The 15,467-nt window shown below is 47.8% G+C and overlaps 1 protein-coding gene across 5 annotated transcripts in view; it reads right to left on the bottom strand.

Moving 5' to 3' along the window:
* Positions 1 to 1,816: 1,816 nt before the first annotated feature.
* Sec14l5 (SEC14 like lipid binding 5) overlaps positions 1,817 to 15,467 on the bottom strand; it is a 39,769-nt gene continuing 26,118 nt past the window's right edge. For 4 of the 5 annotated variants that reach the window (XM_052759352.1, XM_052759351.1, XM_052759350.1 and 1 more), the window contains exons 9-16: positions 12,774 to 12,862; positions 12,614 to 12,684; positions 11,982 to 12,153; positions 9,581 to 9,715; positions 7,379 to 7,513; positions 6,845 to 7,072; positions 4,442 to 4,620; positions 1,817 to 3,108 (exon numbers count right to left, since the gene is read on the bottom strand). In XM_052759352.1, the coding sequence (XP_052615312.1) occupies positions 2,997 to 3,108; positions 4,442 to 4,620; positions 6,845 to 7,072; positions 7,379 to 7,513; positions 9,581 to 9,715; positions 11,982 to 12,153; positions 12,614 to 12,684; positions 12,774 to 12,862 (1,121 nt within the window). In that variant the 3' untranslated portion in view covers positions 1,817 to 2,996. The remainder of the gene's footprint in view (positions 3,109 to 4,441; positions 4,621 to 6,844; positions 7,073 to 7,378; positions 7,514 to 9,580; positions 9,716 to 11,981; positions 12,154 to 12,613; positions 12,685 to 12,773; positions 12,863 to 15,467) is intronic. The other variant, XM_052759353.1, reaches the window with a different exon arrangement.

Genomic DNA, 15,467 nt, shown 5'->3' with positions numbered 1-15,467 from the left:
TTTGAGAAAAATATTAGAAGGTATTATAAAGAATAATCACTGACCATCCAGACTGTACAAGAACAGGGCACAAGAGCTGCTGATCTTTCAAAGACACCAACAGCCCTACTTTTAAAACAGTTAACAGATAAGCCTGTATGGGTCCAGCAATGGCCTTTAACAACAGAGAAACTGCAGGCCTTAGAACAGCTGGTACAAGAGCAGTTAAAGGCTCAGCATATTAAAGAATCAACCAGCCCTTGGAATTCTGTATTTGTTATTAAAAAGAAATCTGGTAAGTGGAGGGTGATAACAGATCTAAGAGCAATTAACAAGGTAATTCAGCCAATGGGCTCTCTACAATCTGGAATTCCTTTGCCTACTCTGTTACCTATAGGATGGCCTCTTATACTTATCAATTTAAAAGATTGTTTCTTCTCAATACCCTTACAAGAAAAAGACAGAGAAAAAAATTGCCTTTACGGTACCTGCTTAGAATAAATCCCAGCCAGTCAAGAGATAGCAATGGAAGGTTCTCCCACAGGGAATATTAAACAGCCCAACCCTGTGCCAATATTTTGTACAACAGCCATTGGAAGTAATATGTAAACAATTTCCTAAATCTATAATTTATCATTACATGGACAACATTTTACTAGCTGATTCAAATGTGGATACTTTAGAAAGAGTGTACCGGGCATGGTGGTGCATACCTTTAATCCCAGCACTCGGGAGGCAGAGGCAGGCAAATCTCTGTGAGTTCGAGGCCAGCCTGGTCTACAGAGTGAGTTCCAGGATAGACTCCAAAGCTACACAGAGAAACCCTGTCTCAAAAAGTCAATAAAATAAAATAAAATAAAAAAAGAAAGAAAGAACATTTGAAGAAGTAAAGAAATTTTTGCCTTGTTGGGGATTACAAATTGCTCCTGAAAAGATACAAAGAGGAGATTCTATTAATCATTTAGGATATAAAATAGGTCTACAGTCAGGCAGCAGTGGCACATGCCTTTAATCCTAGCACTCAGGAGGCAGAGCCAGGTGGATCTCTGTGAGTTTGAGGCTAGCCTGGTCTACAGCGCAAGATCCAGGACAGGCACTAAAACTACACAAAGAAATCCTGTCTCAAAAAACAAAAAAAAATTAGGTCTACAAAAAATTAGATCCCAAAAGTTGCAAATTAGGAGAGATCAATTACAGACTCTTAATAACTTTCAAAGATTATTTGGAGACATTTCTAATCTATAGACCACTATTGGGGTAAAAATGATGAACTGAGTAATTTGTTCAAAACCTTAGAGGGTGACAAGGACTTAAATGGTCCAAGAGAATTATCAGCTGAAGCTGAGAAAGAATTGGTTTTGGTGGAAAAGAAAATACAGGATACACGTGTGGATCGTGTGAATCCAAAGCTGGATTGCATTTTGGTTATTTTACCCTCTAACCATTCTCCTACAGATAATATATTGGAATGGATATTTCTACCAAATAAACAGTAAAAAATTAAAAACTTATGTGGAAAAGATCTGAGTTGATTTTAAAAGGAAATCTGAGACCTCATCAATTAGCAGGAATAGACCCAGCAGAAATTGTAGTACCTTTAACTAATGATGAAATTGAAAAATTATGGGCAGAAAGTGAACTTTGGCAAAGAGATTGCAGTAATTTTTTGGGGAGAGATTAAAAACATATATCCCAAAAGCTATAGAATTAAACTTATAAAGAGAGCTAACTGGATCTTGTCTCTAATTGTACAGGAAACACCACTATCTGGAGCCCCTACATTTTATACTGATGCAAACGAACAAGGAAAGGCAGGTTACAAATCAGAAAATTTAAGTAAAGTGGTTCAAAGTCCTTATAATTCTGTCAAAAAATCGGAATTATATGCCATTCTTACAGTATTAATGGGTTTTTTGGAACCTGTCAACATAGTTACTGACTCTCAGTATGCCGAAAGAGTGGTATTACATATTGAGACTGCAGAATTAATCCCTAATGAGTCAGAATTAACTTCATTATTTATTCAATTACAAGAAATAATCAGGAATAAGAATCATCCCTTATATATAACTCACATCTGATCCCAAACAGGTCTGCCAGGCCCTCTAGCACAAGGAAATGATGAAATTGATCAACTATTGATAGGAAATGTGCTGGAGGCCTCAGAGTTTCATTTTAAAAAAAAAAATCATGTAAATAAGTATTTTAAAAAGAATTTTTCTATAACCTGGCAACAAGCCAAGGAAATTATAAGGAAATGTCCTACTTGTTCTTTATATAATCAGATTCCACTACCAGCAGGATGTAACCCAAATGTTACTCAGAGGAATGAAATCTTGCAGATGGATATGTTTCATTTTGTAGAATTTAGAAAACTGAAATATGTACACCACACCATTGATACCCATTCAGGATTTCAATGGGCAACCGCTTTGAGTTCTGAGAAGGCTAATTCTTTAATCACACATTTGCTAGAAGTTATAGTCATCATGGGTATACCTGTACAAATTAAAACTGACAATGCTCCAGCATATGTCTCTAGTAAATGAAACAGTTGTTTACTTATTACAATATAAAGCATATTACAGGGGAAGTTCCCTTCTGTATTCTCCTGGGAGATGGGTGAGGCACTGAACAGTGATGATCCCTTGGTAGAAAAGGCCTCCCTGAGGAAAGAGCCAACCTATTGGAAGCACAGTCAATGATGAGTCGGGGCTCAGTCCCTGTCCCAACCCTAGACTCCGGGTCTTGGACATAGGAGATGGAGCATCCATGAGGTCTCGGCTTTTAAAGGAAATTCAAAAGCATAGGGTCTGTCCTTGTCCCCTCAAGGGTGGTGAAGTAAGGCTCCTTCTGCACACAGGCAGAGAGCTGGATCTCTGCTGTGGGGTCCCCACACCCCAGCTGTGCCATCCTCTATATCCAGCATGGTCCCAGATGTCTGGACTGGCCCTCTTCTCATCCTGGACACTGCCTGACACCAGAAGCACTCGGGCTGCCGGCAGGTTCCCGGTCAGCTATCTGGACACCACTGAGCCACTGTGGGACTGTCCAGAGGAGGAGGAAGAGGTGGTGGCGCTGAGCTGAGAGAAGCGGCTGGTACAGGATTCCAGGCTGGACATGGAGCCCCTGGGGAAGAAGCATGTGTACACCTTAAGTTATCTCCCAGGCAAGAGCTGTTAATACTGTACATGAGGCCCCAGGGCTCCTTCCTCCAGGCTACTAACTACCACCAGGGACTAACCAATGCAGAGGGAAAGTCACTGATGCTGTAATGAGCAAAGAGGAGCTACCAGCTCCCTGCACCCAGTTCCCAGGGACCAGTCAGGCCTGCCACAGCCAAGAGCCGCACTGACTAGAACAGAGCAGAGAAACCCACAGCCTAGGAATAGCTCAGTCCCAGGCTCGTTCTCTCTGGTATTCTTCAGTCAAAACTAAGTATGGTGGCACAAATCTGCAAACCCAGCACACCAGAGGTGGAGGCAGGAGGATTGTGAATCCCAGGCCAGCCTAGGCTAACGATTAACCCCACTCCAGATAACAGGTCAGAGCTGGCCAGAAAGAACTTTCTCGTTTCTTTTGGTTTTCTGAGATAGCATCTTATTATGTAGCCCAGGCTAGACTCAAACTTTGGATCCTCCTATTTTGGCCTCTACCACATATAGCTACATTTGTTCTTTACAAGTGAAATAAAAGGGATGGGCATAGTTACATTACTAAAGTGCTTGCCTGGCATTCATGAAACTCTAGGTTTGAGTCCCAGTACCACGTAAAGCCAGGTGTGGAGGTGCACACATGTGATCCCAGCACTTGGCAGGCAAGAGGATCAGGAGTTCAAGATCTCCCTCAGCCACATAATGAGCTCAAGGCCAACCATATTTCATGAGACCCCGACTCAAAACTAATGAGAAATTAAAATGAAATGCAAAAAGGGGGAAGAAATTGAAGATGTTGCCTGCTCCACCTCCAGGCTGCCTGCATCACTTCTGAGTGCCCGCTGTGTGCCAAGTGAACCATCTCTTCAGTGGTTCCCATGTAGTAGTTGGGCTTCCTATAGCTCAGGGAGTTGAAGTGACTTGTCTCCTCAGTACACGGCAACTGGGAAGCTCTGTGTGTGCGGGGTGGGGTCCTTAATAACCCAAAGTAGCAACCTGTAGACAGTTATCTATACTACTTTAGAGTTCTAGAATACTTTAGAGTCGTTGCAAACTGAGGAGTCTAGGAGTGAAGGGTGGTCCCTCCTCTTCTCTCCTGGCCCTGTGCACTGAGATCCTTGAAGGGAGGCTCTGCTGCTACAAAGGGTGAAGGTTCAGCATTTGAGCCTCTTTCTCACACTAAGTTCCTAGAGGGGGCTACTGATGTCCACCCAGGAGAAACCAACCCCAGGCCACTGCATAGTCAGTCAACAGTCACAGAAGCAGCCATGTCTCCAGAGCTGGTGGGAGCCCCAGGCCTCCCCTACCTAAAGTCTTCAGATGCCAGCACTTCACAGTAGTACAGGAGCTTACACTTGGGACCAGGACTGTGCAGAGCCGTCAGGACATCATCCACACCTGGGAGGCTGCAGGCCACACTCTCAGAGGGGCTGTGAATCTGCCACTGGAGCAGGTAGATGCCAGGCCACTGAGTCACATGGGAACCCTGAAACACAGAAGCCACAATAAGACCAGGTCCTCCTGGGGATGAGATGGAGAGATGGGTTCCCCTGGAACAAGATGGGGAGTTGAGTCTCTCTGGGGACAGGTTGGGGAGCTGCATCCTGCTGGGAATGATATGGGCCATGATCTTCCTGATGCTATGTGGGGCTGGGTCCTCCTGAGGACAAGATGGGGAATTAGGTTCTCCTGGAGACGGGATGGGAGGTTGAGCCTTTGTAGATTTTCTGTAGCCAGGCTTGAGAATGGCGTCTCTTTCTATTTGGTGTTTTCCAGTATCCCAGGAAATCCTTTATAAGCACTTTCCAAAGCCTCCTTGTGGTGACTGCCATATCCCAGGGATCAGAGCTTCCTGCTTAATGTGGGGGAGTAGACACTAGAGTGTGGGGTGCAGGACAGCAGATGGGTTTGTGGGATGCTGTCGCTGCTAATGAGGGGCAATGCGTGGAGGAGCAGGGAGGGGGAGGGGGAAGGCTGGAGTGGGGGTGTCCAGTGGGATGGTGGGGATCTGGCTGCGACTGCAAGAGTCATTTGTTCCACGGAAGCTTCAGTAAGGTCCATGATGCTCATGGAGTCAGCGGACTCTCACTGTGCATGTTGATGTGTTGATGTGTATGTGTATATATATGTATGCATGTATATATGGGTGTGTGTGAGTGTATACGTGTGTGAGTTTCTGTGTGTGTGTGTCTGTGCATCTGTGTGTACGTGTCTGTATGTGTGTGTCTGTGTGAGTATATATGTGTGTTTGGGTGTGTGTGTGTCTGTCTGTGTGCATATATGTGCATGTGTGTTTATGTGTAAATGTATATATGTATGTGTATGTGTAAATGTGTATGTACATGTGTACATCTGAGAGAGAGTGAATGAGTGTGTGTGTGTGTGTGTGTGTGTGTGTCTTTAACATTTCACCTGTAACACTGACCTCATGAAGAGATTGTGGGGATGAGCAAAGTAGCTCACAGCCCAGTTACACATCCATGTTCTGGCCCTAGACATGGATCCTCAGCTGCCATGGAAACATTCATGCCAGAGTCACAGGAGGCAGGAGATATGGACTCCCAGCCCTGCATTCAGAACTTCATAGTCGGGGGTGTTCGGGAGCTTCTGAGGCCAGGGTCTTGGGGTGCTGGATCTGGCTGCTGACCTTGGGGCCTTACCACTTGCCTGCCATGCAGATGTCCTCTGGCTCCACAACTCACCCCAGCCCATGAGGTCTCCTGCTTCTTTCTCCAGTTTGGTCCTGCCATTCCTTCCACCCAGGAGGACACCTCCACCTCTCCCAGCCCCAGCCACCCTGAAAGCCCTCTGTAATGAACTCATATGGGGAAGTGGGACTTTGAGTCCCAAAGCCCCATCCTCCACCCACCATGAGGTGATGACATGGGCTGAACAGTGTCCCCCACAAATCCCTGTCCACTCAGAACCTCAGAAAGATGACCTTATTTGGTTACTTCTCCCATTTGTCAGCTAAGGATTAGGGTCAATCCTAAACATGACTACCGCTGTCCTTATAGGAGAATGGGGAGGGGACTTGAGGCACAAGACAGAGACATGGAGGACAGAGACATAGAAGGCGAGGGTGGGGACTGCAGTTATGTGTCCACAAGCCAGGGACCCACCAAAGGGACAAGAAAGAACCCTTCCTCAGCCTTTAGGGAACCCCACAGGCTCCTTGACTTTGGATCTGTCGCCTCCTGAATTTAGAGATGAGAAATTTTGCTTGATTTAAATGGCACCAGTGGTAGGTATTTGGGGCCCCCACGTGAATGTATGTGCTTGTGCATGAGTGTGTGTGTCCACACCTGGCTTTTTTTTCCACATAGGTTCTGAGGATCAAACCCAGGTCTTTGTGTTTACAAGAAAGACAATCACTTCACTGACTGAGCTACGGCCGCAGCCTCCCTTAGGCCGGTTAGGCCTTTAATGATTTCTTTTCCTCATGCAGAAGAAACTGAAGCCCCAAGACCTCCCCCTGGCCTCCAGCTGCCTCTTAGCTTAGTGTGCCTCCTCCCTCCATGTAGCCTTCTGGAGTGGAGGGGAGACCTCCTATTACACAGACACTAGGGGCCCTCTCCCTGGTCGCCCTGCAGGGTCCCAGAGGCTGGGAGCACATCCACTTTGTCCACAGCTGTCTCCCAGAGCCCTGGCCTGGGAGGGATGCTTGATACCCCAGGCCGAGTTAGTAACCACAGCCCACGCCTACACACCTGAATGCTCTGACCTTCCCGGCAGATGAGGGGCGCCTCTACACGGCTGTAATCTGTCCCAAGGACCCAGCTCTTGTCGATTAGCTGCCCACTGGCTCTAACCCCAGGCTCCTGGGGACCGAGCTTGGGGGCCTGCTTCACATGGTACAGACTGAACACCACGTCTCCTCGGAGGATGTCGAAGTCCCAGGTGATGACTGATTCCCCTTCTGGAATTTCCATGGCAACCTGCATAAGGGGAGCAGAGGTGGATGAGTCCCAGGATCAGGGTGTTGTTCTCTGGTCATCTACCAGTCTCCCTGTGGTCAGAATGAACTGCTAAGACTCCTCCCAGAACCCCACCTCTCCCTGAAAGGCCTGGTCACTTGGAGTGAACTGCGGGTGTCAGGGATTCTGCAACCATCCCATGTCCCAAAGCTTCTGGGATAGAGCTGAAACTGAGTGACCAGAATCACCCCACACCCACTCTGAAGGAACATGATCCAGAACACCACCCAACCATGCCCTCCCAGACCAGGTGGCACCAGGTGGCACCTCGTGGGGGGTCCCGCGGGACACGCTAGCTGCATGGTAGGTCTCACTCCACTGCCGTAGCTGGTCAGCCTGCTCCTGCTCTTCTTCAGTCAGATACAGGGACTTGGGGACCAGGCCTCCTTCTGGAACGTTACACTGAGGGGAGATTTCAAAGACTGAAAGGGTTGGCAGGTCAGGGCTGCCTCATTAGGTGCTCTGTGAGCCCTGAAACAGCTTAGGAACAGCAAGATAAGATACACTCTTCTCACTTAATGAAAGAGGGGAAACGGGACCTTAGACACGTGAGACCAGGCTGCTTTCCCAAGATCACACAAGGTGCACGTGGCTGACTAGGGCACAAAACTGTTTGGGTGTGATGGTACATGCCTATAATCCCAGCATTCAGAAGGTTGAGGAAGGGGGACCCCAAGTTCTGGGACAGCCTGAGCTAAACAGTGAGACCCTTCTCAAGAGCAAAACAGGGTCTGGTGAGATGGTTCAGTGGCTAAGGGCACTTGGAATCAAGTCTGAACCTGAGTGCCATCCTCAGAACCCACATGTTAGAGGGAGAGACAGATCCCTGCAGGCTTTTCTCCAACCTCCACATGCATGATGTGGTATTTGTGCACCTACACACCACACACACACACACACACACACACACACACACACACACACACCACACACACACACACACCACACACACACACACACACACACACACACACCACACACACACACACACACACACACACCACACACACACACACACACACACACACACACCACACACACACACACACACCACACACACACACACACACACACACCACACACACACACACACACACACACACACACACACACACACACACCACACACACACACAAAGTAAGGGGGGAAGGACCCCTGCACTCCTAGCCCTTTTCATGGCGTCTGGCTAGGTGTGGTTCCCTCTTCTGCAGTGGGACCTGACCAGTGCTGGGCCTGTCTAGTTCTATAGGTGTCCCCAGGTAAAGGTTCCCTGGGTGGCCAAGCCTCAGACCCCAAACACCAACACACAACATTTTTCCTTGTTTCACTTTGAAAACAAAAGTTTGGGGGAGGATAACAGAGTCCTGTCCTTGCCCGTGGTCCTTCAGTAAGTCCTTGAGAGAGCTGTAGGCCGGTTGCCGAAGAAGAAATCATACGTCTGTATCACAAGAGCAGAGCACCGTCAAGCTGGACAGAGGTCCTAAGAAAACCATTTGACTGACAAGCGGCTTGCTGCCTGGTGTCTGTGCTGGGGACTGACGGGTGTGCCCACAGATGGCCTGGGGATGAGAGCAGGACCAGATTCACGCTCCTGGGAGCCATAAGAGAGTCTGGATACTGCTTTCCCTACGCATCCCAGGTGGAGTGGCCATGGGTTGGGCCTGGCTCACTTACTACCTTTTAAAAGATGTGTTTATTTATTTAATTTATGTGTGTGTGAATTTATGCACACGTCACACATATGGGTAGAAGGCCAAAAGAGGGTACTAGGGATCTCACAACACACTGTCTATCCCTTTGAGACAGAGACTCTCACTGAACCTGGGGCTCAATTCTCTTGATAAGGCTAGAAGCCAGCAAGCTGTCTCTGTCCTCCTGCATCTGCCTGTCCTGGATTTGTGACATTTGTGAATTCCTGCCTTACTATGTGAGTGCTGGAATCCAAGTCCCAGTCCTTATTATTGTAGCAACTGTTCTTTTTGAAAATCTTTAACACTTATTTTTATGTGTATGGGTGTTTTGCCTGTAGGTTTGTTTATGTACCACATGCACAGGGTGCCTATGGAGGCCAGGAGAGGGCATTGGATCCCCTGGGACTGGAGTTACAGCTAGTTGTGAGGCACCATGTGGGTGCTGAGAATCAAATCCAGGTCCTCTGGAAAAGCAGCCAGTGCCCTTAGCTGCTGAGCCATCTCTTCAGCTCCAGCAAGGACTCTTAAACGCTGTACCACCTCTCCAGCCCTCACTGCCTTTGAAAGAACCAAAGGAAGGCCCACCTCAAGAGATGTCACCTCTCTGAGGAAGCTTCTACAACCAGCCCTGTCCCCACTTAAAGCCAGTGTCTCCTTGGTGAGAGTGAGTGGGGGGATCACTAAGGTGCTCTTCATCAGCTTCCTGGCCCCATGAGTCTGGGTTCCCAGGCTCCTGCCCCACTCCTTTCTGGGATCCAGGACCAGCAGCCAGACTCACCACACTCTCTCCTCCTAGGAAGTCAGGGATCACATCCTTGTCCAGGTAGTCCACCAGGCCACCAGGGCCCTGGTAATTGCTGCCACTGTAGATGAGAAACTTCCGCCTGGTGTTCTCATTGATGAAGGGGCTGACCTGGGGGCGGGGCAAGGGAGAGTTAGAGAGCTGAATCAGTCACTTTACTGGTTGACTTTATTTCATTTTATTTCTGGTTTGGTTGCGTTTATTTTTATTTTATTATATTTTTTGGTTTTAGGGTTTTTGCTTTGTTTTAAGAAGGGTTTCACTCTGTGGCTCAGATTGGCATCAAACTAGGGTTCTTCCTGCCTCAGCCTCATCTTGCCCGGCTACAGGCATGAATCACCATACATAGCTCAAAATTGATCTCTTTAAAAGCATTTTTTACATGTATTTATTTTGGGGTGTGCTGTGGGATGTTCTGTATGGCAAATGTGTTGCTCTGATTGGTTAGTAACTAAAACACTGATTGGCCAGTAGTCAGGCAGGAGGAAGTATAGGCGGGACAAGGAGGAGGAGAATTCTGGGAAGTGGAAGGCTGAGTCAGAGACACTGCCAGACACCATCATGACAAACAACATGTGAAGATGCTGGTAAGCCACGAGTCACATGGCAAGATATAGATTTATAGAAATGGATTAATTTAAGCTATAAGAACAGTTAGCAAGAAGCCTGCCACGGCCATACAGTTTGTAAGCAATATAAGTCTCTGTGTTTACTTGGTTGGTTCTGAGCAGCTCTGGGACTGGCGGGTGAGAGAGATTTGTCCTGACTGTGGGCCAGGCAGGAAAACTCTAGCTACAGGAGTGGGCATTTGTGGGAGTCAGAGGACAGCTTTTGGGAGTTCTTCTCCTCCTCCTGAGTGTGTCGTAGGGATTGAACTGGGGTGGTCAGGCTTGGCCACAGGCCCTCTTCCCTGCTGAGCCCTGTCACCAGCCCTGACTCCATCCCAAGACAGCATAAACTAGGCATGGTGGTACATCCCATAATCTCAACACTCTTGGTGACAGAGGCAGGAGGATTAGACGTTCAAGCTTATCCTTGGGTGAATAGTGAATATGTGGCTAGCTTGGGTTAAATGAAATCCTAGCTTAAAAAAAGGGAAACCTACCAAAACCACAGAAGTCGAGCTTGTGTGCGTTTATACCACTCCTTTAGAGTTGAACAAGATAAAAAACTTAAAGGAAATCATATAAATTTAAAATTTAGCTATTTTAGGGCTGGAGAGATGGCTTAAAGGTTAAGATCCTCTTCCAGAGGACCCAGGTTCAATTCCCAGCACCCACATGGCAGCTCACAACTGTCTGTAGCTCCAGTTCCAGGGGATCCGACACCATCACACAGACACACGTGCAGGCAAAACACCAATGTGCATAAAATAAAAATAAATCATTAAAAATTAAAAAACATATAGCTATTTTATGTCAAGAAAGTACTATTAAGTGAAAAAGACATCCTGGTGATAAATATATTAATCTAAGCTTGCAATCATCAGGCAGTCTTACCTGCTAGATGCTGCCACTGGCCCTGACTTGGTTTTCTTTCTTTCTTTCTTTCTTTCTTTCTTTCTTTCTTTCTTTCTTTCTTTCTTTCTTTCTTTCTTTCTTTCTTTCTTTTTCTTTTGAGACAGGGTCTCACCATGTAGTCCTGGCTGTCCTGAAACTCAATATATAGATCTGACTGGCCTAGAACTCACAGAAATCCTCCTGTCTCTGACTCCTGAGTGCTAGGATTAAAAGTGTACACCACTACATCTGGTTGATTTGATCTTTTAAAAGTGAATGATGATTCAGGCTGGGGACATAGCTCAGGCAGTAAAGTGCTTGTCACACAAGCATGAAGAACAGAATGTGGATCTCCAGAACACACACGTTTAAAAAAAAAAAAAAAAAAAAGCAGCTGGGTTTGATGGCACCCATTTGTAAACCCAGAGCTTGGAGGTTGAGGTGGGCAGTGATAAGTGAATCCCTGGGACTCTCTGGCCAGCTGTCTACCCAATCAGTGAGCTCCAGGTTCTGTGAGAGACCCTGTCTCTAAAAACCAAGATGGAAAGCTCCTGAGGAAGGACACCCAAAGTCCACCTCTGATTGCCACATGAATGCACCTGGGTGCACATGCACCTGACACACATGGGCACCCACGTGAATACACACCTAGGCACAAAAACATAAAATTAAAAAGTGCAGGATTCGCCGGGCAGTGGTGGCGCACGCCTTTAATCCCAACACTTCATAAAACCCCTCCCATAATCCAGTTATGTTTCCATCTCCTGGAAAGGACCCTGACAACCTAGGATCCACATCATCTCCGCAGATCTGTGCGTTAGGATCATTCAGGTAGAGGATTCACCCGCTGTGTGGCCCCCTCTGGCCCTTGATCTCACCAGCGTCCATAGCACCGGGAATACGCGCGGCGCACGCACGATGAGCAGCCGGCCCAGGGTCTCGGGGTAGTTGTCCTCCACTACCTCGATCATCCGCAGCAGGGCCTTCACCCCCGGCCTCCACAGGTGCCGCATGTTGAGGCCCTCCAGGTCCAGTAGGCAAGTCCAGGAGCTGTGACAGACACAGGCCCTCGGGCTCTACCTGACTCTGCCACCTACCAGGGCCTCCAGCACTGCCCCCGACCCAGGCACGTGGGATGGAGAAAAGGGCTCAGGAGGGCAGGGCTGGGACACGGGACACTTTCACAGTCCCTGTAAGTTACTCAGCCCAGGAATGGAAATGTGCCAGAGGAAGAGGAAGACAACGGAGACAGGCCCCATCGGAGCTGAGGAGGAAGGCTGGCCTTAGGAAGCAAAGGCGCTGTGAAGCTAAGGGTGTTGCAGTTCAAATTAGCTCAGTCAGAGTTCCAGTTCCTCCACCAGCAAAACCCAGGACAGGGGCGCTGCCTCACCAGATCCGTGTAAGAACTAGGGGATAGCACTATCTCACAGTGCCTAACCTGGCCACCCACATGCGCGGTCAGCGTTAGCTAGCCTGCTTTGGGGGGTTTGCCAGCAACTCGGGTTCTTGCCTGATGGGACGGCCAAACTCTTTCGTGTTCCCTTCGCATCTCTTCTGTCCTTCCTCGTTGACAGAAAGAACCTAGAAGGGAGGCATGGTACTGACGACTGCTGACTATGCTGCCCCGCCCACAGGCCCCCGACGCCGCCGCCGGCGAAGGACCCACTCACGTGCTGCAGCAGCGCCTCCTCGCCCACTGCCTTCATCAGGCCTTTGGTGTCCATCTGGCCCAGGCGCAGGATGTAGAGGGGGCGGCCATCTTTGCGGGTGGGCGGAGCCCAGCAAAGAGAAGAGATGTCTTTTAGGGGAGTGTTGACAGCAGGAACCGGTCAAAGCTATGCCCAAGAACTTAACTCTTCTCTTAGGAGCAGAAGTCATGCTGGAGGCTCACCAAGGGACCCCAGACGCTTACTGTGTCGGCTTCTGAGAGCACCTGGCCACCCCTTAGGAAAACTGAACCCAAAGACACATTCAAAATTGGAGGGGGTGGCCTAAGTCGGGTGTGGGGACACCCGCACCATCTTGACACTTTTTCTGCCTAAAACTGAAATCAGTAGTTCATTTATTTATTTATTTATTTATTTATTTATTTATTTATTTATTATTTATTTATTTATTATTTATTTATTTATTTATTTATTTAGGGTTGGAAAGGTTGCTCCATCAGTGAAGGAGCAGTGGTGCACACCTTTGTCCCAGCAGGAGGCAGAGACAGGTATGTCTCTGTAAGTTTGAGGCCAGCTTGATAGCATGGAGTCATAATACCAGCGCAGGGGAGTGAGAGACAGGAGGGTCCCTAGGGCTTCTGGCCAGCCAGCCTACTACTACTGTCCGATCTTTGAGCTCCCGGTTCAGTGAGACACCCACATCAAACAGTAAGGTATCCGTCTTGTCTCCACACTCACACATGCATGTGTGAGAGCTGTGTTCAAGCCGCCTGAACCCTGGATTAGGGAATGGTCCGCCATGACTTCTGGGGATGTGGAGTTGGGTCCCTTTGGGTGCCGTGTCACATTTTTCCTCCTTATCACCAGATAAGACACCTCCTGCAAGGTGTCTTCTACAGAAGGTCCTGCATGCAGGAACCAAAGCTTCAGCCCTGTGCTCCAGACTATTCTGTCTGTCTGTCTGTCCCCTCTTGTGGTACTCAGGCTGGGACCCAGAGCCTCATGCAGGCGGAGGCCCCACCACGAAGTCACATCTCCAGCTCTCTTTTCACTTTATGTTTTGAACTAGGTCTCACTAAGATCCCAGGCCAGCCTTGACTTCCCTTTGTAGCCAACATAGGCTTTAAACTTGTAATCCTGGCATGGCTTCTGAAGTAGCGGGGAGGCCAGACCTGAACTACTAGGCACAACATTGCTACCCACTTTAAATGGCAAAATAACAACAAAACAAAACAATTCAAAAATTGGGAGATAGAGAGATGGCTCAAGCAGTGAAAAAACAAAACAACACTGTTCTTTCAGAGGTCCAGAGTTCAGTTCCCAGCACCCACAGCAGGCAGCCACAGCTGCTTGTAACTCCAGTTCCAAGGGATTCGAGGCCTTCTTCTGGCTTCTGTGGACACACGGACACACACACACACACACACACACACACACACACACACACACACACACAAATAAATCTTTACAAAACACAAAAATGTCACAAATAAGGCACAAGAAAAGGACACTTGTTTAAAATGAAGCAGACACAAGATAGATGGGCTGGAGCGATGGCTCAGGGGTTGGGAACACTGGCTGTTCTTCCAGGGGACCCAGGTTCAATCCCAGCACCCACACAGCAGTTCACAACTGTCTGTGGCTCCAGGTCCAGGAGATCTAATACCTTCTTCAGGTACACATGTGCTGCACAGACATGCATGCAGGCAAAATACCCATACATACAAAATAAAGTTTAAGAAAAAAAAAAGACGCCAAGCGGTGGTGGCGTATGCCTTTAATCGCAGCACTCAGGAGGCAGAGCCAGGCGGACCTCTGTGAGTTTGAGGCCAGCCTGGTCTACAGAGCAAGATCCAGGACAGGCACCAAAACTACACAGAGATACTCTGTCTCAAAAAACCAAAAAAAAAAAAGAAAAAAAGAAAGAAAGAAAGAAAGAAAGAAAGAAAGAAAGAAAGAAAGAAAGAAAGAAAGAAAGAAAGAAGACACACAGCATGGGTTTGATCAACCTCAACAGAGATCCTGTGTGCCAGATGACTGTGTGTGTGTGTGTGTGTGTGTGTGTGTGTGTGATATGTGTGTGAGTGAGTATAGAGGCCAGAGGTCAACATCAGATGTCATCCTCTATATCTTTTATTTATTTATTTAGTTTATTCATTCATTCATTCTCCATCATGATTATTTGTTTTTGTTTTCAAGACAAGGTTTCTCTATGTAGCTCTGGCTGTCCTAGAACTCGCTCTGTAGAGCAGACTGGCCTCGAACTCAGAGATCTCCTGCCTCTGCCTCCTGAGTGCTAGGATTAAAGGTGTGCGCCACCACCGCCCAGTGTCCATCATGTTTTTTATGTGACAGGATCTCTTGTTAGACATAGAACTCACCAATTTACCTAGATTGGCCAGTGAGCCTCAGATAGCCCCATCTCCACAGTGAGCCACAGATAGCCCCTGCCTCCACATCACTGAGACTACAAACACATTTGACCGTACCTGGCTCTCCAGTGGGTGCTGGGGATCGAACTCGGGGCCTCATCTTGCACAGCCAGCACTTTACTGAGCCATCTCCCCAGCCCCTCAGAGGACTGAAAATTTTTACCATTCTATACATGTCCTTGAACAAACTCCTAGAGTTGGGGATTTCAAACTAGCAAGTAGAGAGAGTTCACAAATATGGAAGCCATAAATAAGGAGTCAACTA

The sequence above is a fragment of the Peromyscus californicus genome, unplaced genomic scaffold, assembly GCF_007827085.1.
Source record: "Peromyscus californicus insignis strain IS unplaced genomic scaffold, ASM782708v3 Scaffold_3__1_contigs__length_106647218, whole genome shotgun sequence".
Taxonomy (NCBI): Eukaryota; Metazoa; Chordata; class Mammalia; order Rodentia; family Cricetidae; genus Peromyscus; species Peromyscus californicus.
Note: the sequence above shows the minus strand (reverse complement) of the source record. Positions and strands in the feature narration are given on the sequence as shown.